This window comes from Lactuca virosa, chromosome 9 (assembly GCF_052849685.1).
Source record: "Lactuca virosa cultivar CGN04683 chromosome 9, Lactuca_virosa_CGN04683_v6, whole genome shotgun sequence".
Lineage (NCBI taxonomy): Eukaryota > Viridiplantae > Streptophyta > Magnoliopsida > Asterales > Asteraceae > Lactuca > Lactuca virosa.
The window spans coordinates 87,498,690-87,515,925 of NC_136434.1; the positions used below are offsets into that span (position 1 = coordinate 87,498,690).

Genomic DNA, 17,236 nt, shown 5'->3' on the forward strand with positions numbered 1-17,236 from the left:
CATAGAGAATCTAGTCGAATATTGGAGCAAATCCTTTGATGCCAATCTATTCGGAAAATCAATATACACATTTAAGCAATATAGTGACATGGTGAGACTAACATACGATAGTCTTAATAATACGTGTGTATGTGATGTTGTATCAAAATATCTCTTGGCTCGAATTCGACATTAAAATGTTAGATACATTAAAGATCTGAATAGAAGCATATTAATGTGGGTTAATTAGACGACGACAGATTGCATATGGATTTCAGAGGTCATCAACGGAAGACGAGAAAGGGGAAAGTAGTAGTTGCTTGAGGTTAGAAACATGGATTCTTGTACACGATTGAGGTTATTACAAATGGAACTAATGATGCTATTGAAGATGTGATAATATATAATTTGTTGCAACATAGACATAGGCACATGGCGATGCTAGCTTCTAAAGGCATAATTCCATATTTAAAGACTTTGAGTGTGGATCTGAGACATGTGATCTTGGAAAACAAAAGAGGTTAGCTTGGAAAGATCAGAACGTCTCCCAAGGCTAGATAGTTGGAGCCGGTTCATGTTGATGTGTGCAGTGGCGAGTCTAGAACGTAAAATCACGTGATTCACTATTGTAGTGTAATTGATAAAAAATGAGAAAAAAATACTAGTTGCGGGTTTGGGTTGATGGTGGCGGAGGTCGGCACTGCCGTTGGCGATGGAAGAGGGTCGGCACCCGACGTACGGCATTGGGTGATTTCTTATTTATGTTGATCGACGATTTCCGATTTGTGCAATTATGTATCACGGTATTAGCCTAAGCAGTAAAGTGGGAGAAGAACGTGTGGAGAATGTATTTTTTATTGTTTATTTTTTCTTTTTTCCTTTATTTATCTAATTATCTTTAATTTATATTGGACTATTTTTTATTAGATTATAACTTAAATGATTTGGGTATTTTGCCTTATAAAATGTGGGCTTTTGCAATCTTGATTTATACATATTTTTTGTTGCCATAATGGTAGTTCACTCCAAATTTTGAAGATAGGTCACCATTTATGTTTATGTATTATCTCTTATAAAAATAAAATGAAAACGTAGGTTAAGCGACCTACCTTCATTATGAATAGACTCGCCCCTGGATGTGTACGACCTTACATCAGTTTATTAAGTAGGAGGATCATGCTACTATGTTACTTTTATTGACGAATCCATTGGAAAAGCATGATCAAAATTTGGATACACATCAAAATAATAGGCTAGACAAATAATGCCTTGTGAGTTAATACTAGAGTCAACATCTCCATTTGTAAACAACACCGTCATCACAGATATGACAACGGTGTTCTCTCTCTCTCTATCTATCTCTCTCTCTCGCTCTCTCTCTCTCTCTCTCCCCTCCTCTCTCTCTCTCTCTCTCTCTCTCTCTCTCTCTCTCTCTCTCTCTCTCTCTCTCTCTCTCTCTCTCTCTCTCTCTCTCTCTCTCTCTCTCTCTCTCTCTCTCTCTCTCTCTCTCTCTCTCTCAGATCCAAAAATGTTAAGGTGGTCAGAAGAAACCCTTCACGTTGGCAACGAGAAGGGTTCGGATGACAATAATGTTTTTAATCACTAAGGTTTACTGATGACGAGAAGGATTTTCTAACGATAAGAAGGGGTTTTTCAACTTCCAAAGCTAGGAGTTTCTAATGGAGCCTTCTTTAAGGGCCAGGAGGTGACAACAACATTTACGTTTCCTAATAGCAACGCTAGGCTTTACTGACAGCAAGAAGGGCCTGACTCCAACTCTGACGAAGGCATATCTTCATTAAAGACAAAGAGAATAGTTTAATGAATGTATGTTCTGTATATTTTTGTGAATATTACAAGCAATACATTTAACATATATAAAGACTAAACTACAACTGACTCCTGAATAAAAGCATAAGACTAGGTACATAAGTTGACTAAGACTACTTCTATACGTGAGATATAGAACATGTTTGATAAATTTTTAGTGACCGTTATTACCCCTGCAAGCTGAAATGTAGGTCGAATTTGCAGCTTGTTTCTTAATATTTCCGATCGATCCTTATGCAAAGGTTTTGTAAAGATGTTCGCCAATTGATCAACCGCAAAAACGAAACTGATAGATAGATCATTGGATTCCACTTGTTCTCGTATGAAATGGAAGTCTAATGATATGTGTTTTGAGCGCTTGTGGATTACTGGATTCTTTTTGATGTGAAAAATAATTATGCACTAGTTTTATCCTACTAATGTAACTAATTTCTACCTAAGACAGTGTACCTTATTGTAAATAGTGTAGCACAATAGACAGATATCGAACACAGGGGAACAATATTTTTAGCTAATTCTTACCTACTACTAACTAAATTACTAATTAATTTAGAAAAAAGATTTTTCTCTAGTTTTGCAAGACTAGAAACTTATTTAACTAAGCTAAACTAACAATTAACTAAAGCAATTATCAAACTAAAGCAAGAAACAAAAAGAAATGATTTAAACAAAGGTATTTGAGAGACTTTCGTTCATCTTCAATTTACTTGCTATTATGGTTGATTTATGGAAGTGCAATGGATTAATGTTCAGTTGGTTACCAATTCCTAAGATGACCAAGTTAATGTTCACTAACTTAATCCTTTAGCAAACAAGTTCATTCATTCGGTGATCAAGCGGATAAACTAACAAGCTCACTAGTGTTCTGTTCGAGTTAAATTAGACTTATAATAAATTGATCAAATTTGATTAATTGATTCAATTCAATATATGATTGGTAATCATATATTAGCTCCTACACTTATTTACCCACTTTTCTATCTAATCCTAGGTTTTAGTCAAAACTCAAGTCCTACAATTTTTGCAATCCACAAAGATCATAAGATTCAAGTTCAATTAAGAAAGATAGTCATGCAAACTTAATTAAACTCAGCAATAAATGGATTAAGCAGTTATCATAAGCACAAAAGGGTCTTTTAATAAGCTAAATTAACAAATAACTAATAAAACTTAATCCTACCATAAATCAAACCATAGATAATTAAGCAAATCTACACCAAACGAAAGTCATAGGGTTTTAGCCCATGATTTCAGCAACTAAAGTCAGAAAAACAATTTCATATGCATAGACATAATTAAACTAGAACAGAAAGTCGTAAATAAGAGTTTTGTTGCCTTAATGCTCTCAATTCCCAAGCTATATTCGATTTCTTCGCTTCCAAGCTTCAATTCAGATCCTTGGCCTTCAAAAATCGTCCAAAGCTCCCAGCAAAAGTTCCCAATTCGGAGGAGAATGACATCTATTTATAGTTTTCTGAAAAACAGATCACCACGACGTGGTAAGGCCACCACGTCGTGGTCTTCAGAGTTATCCCGTATTCGGCAAGCATCCTTAATCCACCGGGAAGGTTCCAAAACACCACATCGTGGAGATGTCACCACGACGTGTTAAGTGCATCTTTATTCATTTAAAAGTCTTCATTAAAATTCCTAGCTTCTACCTTCCAGCTTCCTTTTTGCTCCAAGCATGTCTTTTACCCTTCAACACAATACATAACAAATTAAGTACTTTTTGTTCTATAAAGGGCATAAAAGTAATTAAAAATATTAAGATATGATGTACAATTGTATGTATATATACACATATCAAAATACCCCACACTTATTCTTTGCTTGCCCCCAAGCAAATTGATTTTTATTATTCACCAATATCACATAAAACAATCCATTTCAACCCCAACCACTATCCCAAGACCACAATGCATGTATTTGTGTCTATAATTTCTAAAAACTTCCCATTCCTAAATACTCACAATCCATATGAACCTTCTCCCCTTAGCTTATACGAAATTCATTTTTGCAACCATACGAATCCATCCCCAGAAATATTTCTTAACCTCAAGGTATTTTTGGTTAAACTACCAAGTATACATAAATTCTAGAAAAATTACAACTTGATACCACAATGGAGCTCTTTGGAATTCATCTCTTCTTTGATATTTGTATTTCAATTCTTTGAATTCACCACCTTTTTGTTTGATTTTTTGTATCCTCAACTTTTATAATTTCTTCAGAATTTTTGATCTTTGGATTTCATACTTTGTCTGCAACTTTTTGGTAATCTCTCTCTCTCTCTCTCTCTCTCTCTCTCTCTCTCTCTTTCTCTTTTAATTTATCTCACTTTTTTTTTTCACTCAATGTCTTACATGCTTAAGCAAGGAGCTTAACTTCAACCTTTATTGGTTAGAGGCATTAGTCTAAGTGCAATGACTACATAAGCTCTCCCGGATAGATTTCAGGTACAAGCTGCAGAACTTGTTACATCATATAAGCTACCAGATTACCTTTCATACCTCATGACTTTTCACTAGGAAATGGGTAGCCACAAATACACTATAACATGTGTTGGCTCGGGTAAACATTTAGGCTCTCTTCGGATCATCCCATCCAATACTAGCAAAAATTTTAATTAGCTAGGTTTTCCTAAATTAAACTATTGTTTCAAGTTTATATAAATGCAAATTTTGAAAACTAGCAATGCAAATTTTGAAAACTAGCAGTGCAAATTTTTGAAAAATCAAATGCTTTTTTTCTAATGCAATATACCCCTACCCCACACTTAATTCATACAATGCCCCCATTGCATGCTATGAAAAACATAAAAATAAAATGGAGAAAAAGGAACAGACTCCCCTGGGATAGAAGATGCATCGTGAATCGTGTCGCATGTGTGTAGGATAGCTTGCTTAAAACTGTGGAAACGGAAATGGTTGACCGCTGTGGAACGTGACTCAAATACTTGGACATTTATACTTCAGAATGTATAGGATTAGACTCGAAATCTGACTCGAGAAGGCACCACCTCGTGGTAAAAATGAACACGTCGTGGTGGGCTTGGTGGAATAATTTTTTTTTGTTTTCTGACTGTGACACTACGTCGTGGTGTAGGGTACCACGTCGTGTTGAGAATGAAATGGCACAAATAAGTGTTGTATACAGCAGATTTCTTCAATATTCCAAAGATAAACATTTCAGTGACATGACTCTTCACTCGTTCGCGCAAAATAACACTCGAAATACTCAACTCTTGCTTCTCTTGCCGTTTTCTAATCTTTCTATATCATTCTTTTGCCAAAATTACCCCTCACTTGGACTCAAAAATTCCTTGGAATCTAAAGGAAAGAAAAGTGATAAAACTAGGAAACAAATTAACCAACCAAATAAAAAGATAAATATCCAACACAAACAACCAAAGCAAACAAACCAAAATAAACCAAAATAAACCACACAAAATAAAAATGTCTTAAATCCACTTGCAAGAAAAGGATAAAAATCATTCATTCCTCCTCATCATCGTAAGCACCGCCTCCACTTCCACTAGCTCCTCCATTCCGCTCCCGCCAAAGCTCTTCCCAACTTGGAACATACAGATATGAAGCTGGAAAATCATCGGGTCAATTGAAGTTCATTTGTTGCATCATGAAATCCAAACTCATATTCGTATAATTGACACCTCATACCAAGTTGTCTTGGAATTGCCTCAAAGTTACATTGTATGGGTCCATTGGGAGCTCGTCCTCGGTCCGGATTTCTGGAGGATCACCTTCATCGGCATCACCACCTCTCTGTCTTACCCGTCTACTAGGTTGGTTGCGGGGAGTATCATCGGGAGTGGAAAAATTACCAAACCCATTATCAACAACAATTTGAGCCCTTTTATACAGAAGAGGAGAAAAATCTTTTTAAGGCTCAATTGTCAAGAACATGGCTTCATGCTTCTCAAGAATGCCAAAGGACCGTGCAATCCGGGTGATCAACATCCCACCATATAGAGGAGAACCGTGGCAAAGGGGACATCATGCTTGATATTTATTGTAGACGAAGGCTTGTCAAGAATTGTAGAAGATGATCCAGCAGAAGAAGATCCGGTCATTGCTCTCGCATCTCTGCCTCTGGCTCCCAGGTCCACTCAGAGCCTTTCCGATGTTGCCACTGAACCTTTACCAAAGGTATCTCCTTGTTGCACAGAATCTTCATCTTTATTTCCACTATTGCTACCGGCCTCATAATATAATTCAGTTGTTCATCAACCTGAATATTATCCAAGGGGACCACTGCCTCATCGTCCAACAAGTACTTCCGCAACTACAAAACAGGGAAAGTGATGATGATCTGGTTGAGCTCACTTAGCAAATCCAACCGGTAGGCCACCTTGCCTACCCTGGCGATCACATGGAACCGTCCTATATAACGGGGACCCAATATACCCCTCTTCCTGAAGCGTATCACACCCTTCCAGGATGAGACCTTCAGTAGTACCATATCGCCAACCTAAAACTCCAACTCCGATCGGCGCCGGTCGGCATAACTCTTTTTCCGACTCCGAGTTGTCTGCAGTCTCTGCCTGATCTGTTGGATAAGCTCCATGGTCTGAAGGACTACCTCAGTTCCTCCCATGACTCTATAACCCACCTCCCTCCAATAAAATGAGGTACAACATCTCCGACCACATAGTAGCTCAAAATGCGGGGCACCAATGTTGGAGTGATGGTTGTTGTTGTAGGAAAACTCTACAAGTGGTAGGTAGGAATCCCAACTCCCACCGAAATCTATGACACAAGCCCGCAACATATCCTCAAGTGTCTGGATGGTCCGCTCACTCTGACTGTCGGTCCGCGGATGATAAGCAGTGCTGAAATGTAGCATCGTGCCCAGTTCCTCGTGCAACTTCTGCCAGAATCAGGAAGTGAACCGAACATCCTGGTCTGATACAATGGATAACGAAACCCCATGACGAGAAACAATCTCCCAAACATACACATCGGCCAACTTTTCGGCCGAGGAGCTCTCCCGGATGGCTAAAAAGTGGGCACTCTTGGTCAATCGATCCATGATGACCCATATAGCATCAAATACCTTGGCAGTCTTCGGTAACTTTGTGATAAAATCCATAGTGATTAGTTCCTACTTCCACATGGGAACCTCCAAAGACTATTGCTTGCCATGTTGCCTCTGATGCTCGACCTTGACCATCCTACAGGTCAAGCACCTCTCAACATACCAAGCTATCTCCCTCTTCATACACGGCCACCAGTAACTTAGTCTCAAATCCTGATACATCTTGGTGGCTCCCGGATGTATCAAAAAGAAAGAATTATGAGCCTCCTCCAAAACCATCTGTCTGATCCCACCAGAAACTGGAACCCAAACCCGACCACACCGGGTCAACAATCGCCGACTATCGGTGACAAACCTATCAATCTCGCCCATGATCCTCTCCTGCTTCCAATTCTCCTTCCTAACTCCTTCTGCATGTGCCCCTTTAATCAAAACCAAAAGTGGAGAATCAATGGATATCCTCATACACATATCCCCAACTGAAGATCCAGCCGACTTGCAGCTCAAGGCATCCACTACCACATTCCCTTTACTCGGATGGTAAATGATCTTGCAGTCATAATCCTTGACCACGTCCAGCCACCTGCGCTGCCTCATGTTCAGGTTCGGATGGTCCATTAGATATCGCAAACTCTTGTGATCCGTGTAAACGGTACAACAGACCCCATATAGATAATGTCTCAAAATCTTGAGGGAAAATACCACTGCCCCTAACCCCAGGTCATGAGTAGGATATCGTGCCTCATGCGACTTTAGATGCCGAGAAGCATAAGCAATCACTCGTTCCATCTGCATAATGAACTCCCCCAAACTAGTGATGGACGCATCACAAAATACGATGAAATCCTCGACACCCTCTGGAAGGGTCAACACTGTGGCCTCACATAACCTCTGTCGCAGCATCTCATATGCAATCTGATGCTCAGGGCCCCATCAGAAATCTACTCCCTTCCTTGTCAGACGAGTGAGGGTACAACAATCTTGTAGAAATCCTAGATAACCCTTCGATAATATCCCGCCAAACCCAAGAAACTCTTGATCTCTAAGGGAGATTTTAGAACCTCCCACTACATCACGGCCTTGATCTTGGCCGAATCGACCAAAATCCTATTTTGGTTAAGGAGATGTCCCAAGAACTAGACCTCTCGTACCAAAACTCACACTTCAAGAACTTGGCATACAGTTGTTCCCACATCAATACTCCCAAAAGCTCTCGAAGGTGCTCCTGCTGCTGCTCTTTGTTCTTGGAATACTCCAAGATATCATCAATGAACACAATGATTGATCAATCGAGCATCGGCCTGCATACACGATTCATCAAATCCATAAACACTGTAGGCGCATTGGTGAGCCTAAATGGCATCACCACAAACTTGTAATGCCCATAACGAGTCCCAAACGCGGTCTTCTCCACGTCCTCCTCTCTCACCGTCACCTGATGATACTCCGACCTTAAGTCGATTTTGGAGAACCAAGATGCACCCTGCAACTGATCAAAGAGGTCATCAATCGACAGAAGGGGATAACGGTTCTTGACCGTCAACTTGTTCAACTCCTGGTAATCAATTCACATCCGGTGTGAACCATCCTTCTTCTATACGAACAATATCGACGCTCCCCACGGAGAACTTCTTGGTCTGATGAACTGCTTGCCTAACAGCTTCTGAAGCTGACGTGACACCTCCTGCATCTCGAGTCGTGCCAAGCGGTACGACACCTTGGCAATTGGAGCCACACCTGGCGGTCAATCCTGAACTCAACCTGCCACTCGGGAGGCACACTGGGTAACTCCTCCAGAAATACATCAACAAACTCCCTGACAACTGGCACATCTGAAATCGAGTCCTGCTACATACACCCATGTTGAATATACTGTCGAGCCCTGGCTGCCAAACAAAACCCTGATCCAACCCTGGTACCCTCTCAGTAGATGACCAGTTCTCCCACACTTGGGGTTCGAACTATCACTCGCTAACCCTTGTAATCAATCATAGCACCAAACCTGCTCAGCCAATCCATTCCCAATATCACACATACATCCACCATGGGGATAGGGATCAAATCAGTCGGATAAGGCACCCCGATGATCTCCAGTACACAACCCTGATACACTTTGGATGCAGAAACCTCGTGTTCGTTGGTGATAGAAACCTGCAATGGACACTCCATCCTACTAAAAGATCGAGACACAAAGGACCGACTCGCGCCCGAGTCAAATAACACAAGAGCAGGCAAAATTTTCACTAAGAATGTACCTATTGGAAACATAAACAAAAGCATACCATAAAATAATCGACAAAACAAGAAATAGAAACATACCAGTCATGACGTCTGGTCTTGCCCTGGCCTCCTCGGCAGTGAGCTGAAAAGCATAGCCTTGAGCCCTCGGGAGCCCCGCCTTCCTTGTTGCCCATTGGTGATCCTCAGAGTGGTTAGCATCGGGGACTGCGTCGGCTTGGTGGCGAGCAATGTACAGTTGACCTTCACATGGCCAACCTGATCATAATGGTAGCAAATCTTGGTGCTCGGTACTTGGGCCGGCTGGCGAAAATCCCTCGCAAAGTGCCCTTCCTTTCCAATAATCTCCTCATTGGGGTTATACCATTTATACGCCAGCGGATTTTTTGTAACGTCTGGTTCCTGGTACGCATTTAATTATAATTTATTCATTTATGTAGTGCAACTCGACGAGTTGGGATCCCTAAACTCGTCGAGTAGAAACCAGAATTGACGCGGGATTTTAACTCACCTACTCGACGAGTTGATAGCTTCAACTCGACGACTAGGGCTGCCAGGATGAAACCCTAATTTTGGGGTTTTGCACCCTATTTAAGCATCCTAATCCCCACTTGCTGGCCTCATTTCCAGCCTCCAAGTCCCAAACCCTAGATTCAGAAACCCTAATGCATTTGTGAGCTTATGAGCCACTTTTGAGTGAATCTTGGTGTGTTTGGAAGTTTGTGAAGGAAGGAGAAGCTTGGGGATTCAGGAAGAAGCTAGTGGATCCAGAGACTCCATTTCATTCTCATCATTTTTTGGTAATCAAGTCTCAAACTTGCTTAGTAGCTTCTTAGATCTCGTTATTACCACTTTATTGGGTTTTTGGTCCAATAAGCTTGATCTTTGGGATATGGACGTCCCAAGTGAGTAAACCTTCAGATCTGGAATCATGGAGGTCTTTCATGGCATAAATGTGCAAACTTTATGGCCATTGAAGCCCCTATGCAACCCATAGGGTGTCATTTTGGCCTTTTAAGCTCCAAAAGGCCATGCATGTAGAGAAATGTGGAAGCTTTACGTGTTCATGTAGTGTTTGGGGTCTAGATCTCTGTTTGTAAGCTTTAGTTTGGAGTATGGATGGCTTGTGGACCAAGATCTAGGTCCTAAGGAGTTAGGGTTTGAGATAAACCCATTAAGTAAAGGTATTAATGGGTAAAGTTGGAAACTTTACCCTTAAAAGGACATTTTCAGTGTATATGAGAAGTAAGCAGCTTAGATCTGAAGAGTAGGGGCTTAATCTATTAAGATGTACCAACGGACTAAGGAACTCGGCGAGTCCAGAGAGGGACTCGACGAGTTGTGTCGATTTGTCCCGATTCTGTACAAGGTAGAACTCGACGAGTCGGTGAAGGGACTCAACGAGTTAACTCGTTTTACCACGATTACGAGTAGCAAGGGAACTCGGCGAGGCAGGAGGATGACTCGACGAGTTGAGTCAACTCGGATTGTTGACTTTGACTTTGACTGAGCGTTGAATTTGACTTGGACCTTGACTTTGACCAAGGTTGACCCATGAAGGGGTCTTGATGTAAGGAATTGTATCTAAGGGGTTGTTTTGTATAGGGCGTGAGTAGAGCCGGTTCCAGGAGCAGAGACGTTCAACTACTTCACTCGACATTTGAGGTGAGTTTTCCTCCAAAAGGAACGGGTTGAAGGCACCAATGCCGGTCTGTTTATGTATGTTAGCGTATGCGGGACTTAGGTCCAATGTCGGGGTTAGCCCGATGTAGGTTGTATGTTTCCGGACTTCAGTCCGATGCCAGGGAAAGCCCGGGGAATGTTTGTATCCTTGATGTCTTCGTGGTTCTTGCATGTGTATGTTTATATGTTCCGTGCTTCGGTCCAATGCCGGGGCAAGCCCGAGGAATGTTTAGCTTATATGTTATGTGTTATATGTTCCGGGCTTCGGTCCGATGTCGGGGCAAGCCCGATGAATGTTTATATGTTTATGTTATGTGTTTATGTTATATGCTTGTTGATATGTTATATGTATACCAGAATTCGGTCTGATGTCGGGCAGGGCCCGATGCCGGACTTCGATCCGATGCTGGGAGGGGCCCGTTGTAGCGGGAAAGGCCTAATGTATGTTATTATGTGATTATGTGTATGGTATGTGGTAGTTTGGGGAGACTCACTAAGCTTCGTGCTTATAGTTTTCAGTTTTGGTTACAGGTACTTCCGCTAGTAAGGGGAAGAGCTCGGGATGACTGCATCACACACACCACAACATTTAGCCTGTGATGATTTACTCTGATATTTGGACATGTGATTTTGATACACTGTTTTGATATGATGTTTTGAGATATTACCACTTATGTTTTATGAGATGATTTGGATTACTATAGTTTTATTTATAAATCAAAACGAAATTGTTGGACCGTATGTTGGGGATGTTACATTTTCACTTTTGGGTCCCTACACGAAACAATTAACATAAACCATGAATGATTAATCGCAAATTCCAGATTTCAAAAACTCGAATGGGGATTATGGTTATTAAGTTGCTTACCTCGTATTGGATTTTGGGAAGCCCAGGAAAAAATTCCCCTTCCCATTCAGCCAAATTGTCCAAATCACAATCACCATCAAGATTTGCAGGACAAGTATGTGGATCTTAAGAAATCTATAAGCAAGAAAATTGATGTATTTAGTACTAATTTAAAGTGGAATGAGTAAAACAGAGAAAAAGGCGTAAACCCTAACAAAAGGGTAAAATCAAACAGATTAAGTTAAATATTCAATGCATTACCACTGTATGAAAGATCACATTAAAACAGAGAAAAAACAGCAAGTACTTCCCAACTTTCATATTTGTCATTTCATTCGAATCCAAATAACCTAAATTGAAATAGAAAAAGGATCAAACGTTAGTAACAAAACAAAATAATTATCAAAACATAACGGATGATGAATGCAACAGTATGGTTCAAACCCCAATTTCAAATCAAGTGAAGAGAAAACATACGATCAGAAGAAGTACTAAAATTGTTTTTTTTTCAAAATCTGATCATATAAAATGGTCGTATAAAATATGGTAAAGATTGTGAAATAATATACATACCTTGATTAGGAAAGGTTTTCACGATGCTTATAACATCGTTCTTTGATAATCCATCTTTCTCGTACATTCTGTAAACAATATTCATGATATCGTCGATGTTAGGCTGCCTGTTCCACAATTTTAAGAAATTAAACTCGTGAATAGTTAAATAAATTATATAAAGTCGCATGAAAAATACTACTACTATAAAAGGTTTTCACGATCCTCCGATCTTGTCCAATGCTAACTCTTGTTGGATTCATCAGTGTGCCAACAACTATTTTGTTGTTCACTGTCATTTGAGTGTTTCCAGAATAACAATAACAATTAACAAATAAAATAATTTTCATTTCATTTATGAACAACCATAGTATAACTATAATTAATTAAAGGATCTAAAATGTTGGTTTGATTATTTCATGAACATATTTAAAGTATTAAATTGACCAAAGGGAAAGTACAAGAGTCAACCATTATTTTCATCCAATCAGATTTGTAGCTCACCAAATCTACCAAGACCCGCATCGATATCATTGATCATCAAGCAACTCATTTTCCCCTGTTTTAAACAAGCCAAAAGTAACGACAAGATAAAATCAACCAATTAGTTTTGAAAAAATAACACTTTAGAGTTTAGACTTAACACACATATGATAGTTAAAGAGGTAAAATTTCTAACCCGATTTTCAACGACCGTATGAAAATTGTAATTTGTATAAGCAAAACATTCATCAAAACCATCTTACCAGCTCTCTCTGATTCCAACTCTCGCAGACATGATCACAGGTAAAATTCCCATGGCCTGGAAAATAAGTTCAGTTTGAAATGTTTTTCCTTGCTCTTTTCCTCCCCAAATGCCTAATAAACAAATGCAAAGAATCAAAGTTTTCAAACATTGACAGATTGTCATCTAATGCTAATATATTTTTCTTGCCTCTTACCCTCTTAGGTTACAATAGATCTTCCCACACATTACAACCAACAACATCAACCAATTTACACAAAATCAGTAGAAAAAGAAGAAGGTGAGAATTAAGAACAATCATAAATTTTTCATCAGAACAGAGCGCAGTATGTGTGCTTGGAGAGATTAATTAAGTTGGCATACTCATTCCATTTAATACCAGAATCATTTAGCAAACTGACAAACAACTTACCAGATCCAATAAATTTGCGGAGACTGTGTAGGGGTTCATCGCAGGAGAAGTAGTGCGAGAGCAGATGGAGACAGAGATAGAAATATTTGGTGGTGTGATGGCATAATATTGGTGGTGGTGCGCTATGGGTGAAATAGTGGTGTAGAAGAAAGAGGAATGAGGAATCGGTTCATGATGGGGGCTTTTTCTGGTTTATGGTGTGCGATGTCGGGTGGCGATGGTGGGGCCACTCTAGGGTTAGGGCTTGCAGTTAACAGTGTCCGATGGTGGCGTTGATGGTGGCAGCGAGATAGAATTAGGGTTTCTCATCTAGACATAAGGTAGAAGCGGGGCTGCAGACGCCGATGAAGGTAACGACAACGTCGGGAGGATGGCGATAGCGACGACTTTACGAGGGTGGTGGTAACGGACGCCTATCGGAGATTGAAGAAAGTAAGGAGGTAGACGGAATAGATTTGGTAGAAACGACGGCTGATAGTGTGTAGAGGATATTAGGGTTTTCCACATGTAGACATAGAAGAAGCTACGATTGTACATTACAATGATACGTGCGTGTATACGTTTACATTGTAAGCTTAATAGATGTACATGGTGTTATAAAATGTATACCTCTTAATTTTCAAGACATAGACAATATGTTTAATAAGATAGTAAAGATAAAGATGGTTATAGACAGATTCTCTTTAACAATATCAATTTAAATTTTATTTTATTAATTATTCTTTGTAATTGGTATAATATGATAGTTTCCAACTATATGTTATACAATTTTTATCATACAGTTTGACTTTCTTATTTTATACTGACTTTCTTATTTCGCCTATTTCGTGTATTGTATTACCGTGAAAAGTGAAAACACACTTAAAGTTTGAAATTTGAATTTTGACTGCAATGGACAGAAGAGGAAACGATGCACCGGCGATCGGCATTGACCTTGGAACAACCTACTCATGTGTCGCCGTTTGGAAGCATGATCACATCCAAATCATTCCCAACGATCAGGGCAATAGAACCACACCGTCTTGTGTTGCTTTCAGTGATGCAGAACGTTTAATCGGCGATGGCGCCAAGAACCAAGTGGCCATGAACCCTGCTAACACCATATTTGGTAAGCCTTTTGCTCGTTATTCTTAAATGTTGTTCATCTTATTATGATTAAGTATAGGAAAATTCCATATTCAGCCGAAGGAATTGTAATAAAGAGTTCAATATATTTGAATCGTCATCCGATCCTAAGAAGATTGTTTCTGAATGAAATTTCTTCAAATTGAAGCACAATCAAATCCATTGAAGCATTCTATCCTTGTTATAAACTAATCTTTGAAGCAAGGTTGACCGCCCAGATGTTCCATTTTAGGTTTTAGGGTTTTATGGGTTTAGCTATGCATGGGTTTCAGGAAAAACTAAGAAAACAACAAATTACGTACCTACATCAAGACTGGTGTTATTTGGGAACAGTTTAATTACATTACACCATTTACTATAAGCACGAGCTTTGGTTATCATTGTGTTGGAAACTGGGATATATATATATATATATATATATATATATATATATATATATATATATATATATATCTAGCTAGTTATATCTACTTCTTGATTGTTTCCAAATTTAATTTCTGTTGCATTTTACTTTGTCAATTCAATATCAATGAAAATATTTGGCTATTGGCTTATTAACCTTGTATATGCAGATGCTAAGAGGTTGATTGGAAGGAGGTTCAGTGATTCCAAAGTGCAGGAAGACATGAAGTTGTGGCCTTTTAGGGTCATACAAGGGCCTGCTGACACACCAAAGATTGTTGTCTCGTACAAAGGTGAAGAGAAGGAATTTTCGGCAGAAGAAGTTTCATCCATGATTCTTGGGAAGATGAAAGAAACTGCTGAGGCATACCTTGGAAAAGTTGTGAAAGATGCTGTGATAACTGTCCCAGCTTACTTTAACGATTTGCAACGTCAAGCAACAAAGGATGCTGGAGCTATTGCTGGACTTAATGTCATTCGCATCATCAATGAACCTACAGCAGCTGCAATTGCTTATGGTCTTGACAATAAGTCTGATATTACTCGCAAGATCACTGTGCTGGTATTCGATTTGGGTGGTGGCACTTTCGATGTCTCTCTATTGACCATTGCAAAAGGTGGAACCATTGAGGTGAAAGCTGTTGGTGGTGACACTCATTTGGGAGGTGAGGATTTTGATAACCGCATGGTGGATCATTGTGTTAGGGAATTCAAGAGGAGATGGAATAAAGACTTAACTGGGAACAAAAGAGCATTGGGGAGGCTGAGATGTGCTTGTGAGAAAACAAAAAGGATTCTCTCATGCAGTATTCAAACTTCCATCGAAATAGATGGCTTGCATGAGGGGATTGATTTTTCCATGAAATTCAGTCGAGCTAAATTTGAAGAGCTGAACATGAGTTTCTTCGATAAATGTATTGCGACTGTGAATGCATGTTTAAGCGATGCAAAGATGAAGAAATCGTGTGTAAAAAAGGTGATTCTTGTTGGTGGGTCAACTAGAATACCAAAGGTCCAGAGTATGTTGCAGGAACTTTTTAACGGGAAGGAATTATGCAAGAGCTTGAACCCTGATGAGGCTGTTGCATATGGTGCAGCCGTCATGGCCTCAAAGTTAAGTGGTAATAGTGATAAACGTTTTCGAGATTTAATATTATTGGACGTCACTCCTTTGTCCATTGGTGAAGAAACTAAAGGAGAAGTATTTAGTGTTGTGATCCCATGGAACACTCCAATACCTACCAAGAAATCAAAAGAGTTTCAGACATGTCATGATAACCAATCTCATACAACTATTAGGGTGTATCAAGGTGAAAGAGCACGATCCAAAGATAACCATTTGTTGGGGAAGTACACACTTTCAGGACTACCACCGGCTCCAAAAGGAATTACAACGTTCAGAAACAGCTATGAAATAGATAACAATGGTATCCTAACAGTGACGTCAGAGATATTATCCACCCGTAAGAGGAAGAGAGTCACGATTACCAATGAAAATGGAAGACTCTCCAAGGAAGAGATTGAGAGGATGATAGAAGATGCTGACAAGTACAAACAGGAGGACCAAGAATACATGAAGAAAGCAGCTGCACCCAATGCATTGGACGACTGCATATACGACATAAAGAATATGATAAAAAGCATGGAGCATGGTGAGAGGTTGATGAAAATGAAGAAGGCAGTTGATTATACCACCAATTGGCTCGATCATAACCAAGCTCCATCTCTTGATGAGCTTCAACACATGAAGGAACATCTCGAGGCAGTATGCATGCCCACGTTTTAGTCATCAAATCATGGGCATTAACCTCAGGTTGCTTCTATGGTCTTCTTTGTTTCCATTAGATGATGTTAACCAGTAACATGGAAGTTCTTAAGACGAACCAATTTAAGAGTTTAAATCAAGAACCATTTTGTATCGATTTGTTCAGTTGTGAACAAAAAGATGAACATGATCAGTTGATGGGTTAGGCTATATTTTTTGTTGCTTATGTTTTCACTTGGGATGCTATTTCGGCTGCTCATGCAAGATATCTAATTTTGGTACATTATATTATTATATATGTATTTTGACAAACTAGCATTCTATATGCATCTGTTGATTGATGTTTTTTTTAACAGCAAGACTTTATTAAAAGAAGCAATAAGCTAGAAGTTACATGTTGAGATACAGAGGATTAGCAGCCCAAAATTCCCAAATCATATGCCTTCCCCACTCTGTTATATTCTTAAGCCATAAAAAGGCCATGGCTTTAACATCGAAAGCCAACATGGCAGAGCTTTCACCTTACTTTTAAACACTAACACCCCACTCCCGAGTTCAACTTAAGGAGAGAAAAGAAAGGAAATGGGAGGAAATGAGAGG

The 17,236-nt window shown here is 39.5% G+C and overlaps 1 protein-coding gene and 1 long non-coding RNA gene across 2 annotated transcripts; one reads left to right on the forward strand and one right to left on the reverse strand.

The window, feature by feature from the left end:
- Positions 1–11,671: 11,671 nt before the first annotated feature.
- Positions 11,672–12,310, reverse strand: LOC145136901 (uncharacterized). Its single transcript, XR_013720773.1, has 3 exons — positions 12,209–12,310; positions 11,897–11,985; positions 11,672–11,770 (listed from the first exon to the last, which is right to left on the reverse strand). It is a non-coding gene; the product is annotated as an uncharacterized LOC145136901 (long non-coding RNA).
- A 1,925-nt stretch (positions 12,311–14,235) lies between these two features.
- LOC145139481 (heat shock cognate 70 kDa protein-like) lies at positions 14,236–16,657 on the forward strand. Its single transcript, XM_079073292.1, has 2 exons — positions 14,236–14,452; positions 15,042–16,657. Exons 1-2 carry the CDS (start codon positions 14,236–14,238, stop codon positions 16,655–16,657), a joined length of 1,833 nt encoding a protein of 610 aa, XP_078929418.1.
- The last annotated feature ends 579 nt before the right edge of the window (positions 16,658–17,236 follow it).

What these genes read in the sequence shown, in the direction of transcription:
- LOC145139481 (XM_079073292.1), top strand. Translation starts at nt 14,236, where the DNA reads ATGGACAGAAGAGGAAACGATGCACCGGCGATCGGCATTGACCTTGGA. An exon ending in CCCTGCTAACACCATATTTG is followed by an intron (nt 14,453 to 15,041) that starts GTAAGCCTTTTG and finishes TTGTATATGCAG; the next exon opens with ATGCTAAGAGGTTGATTGGA.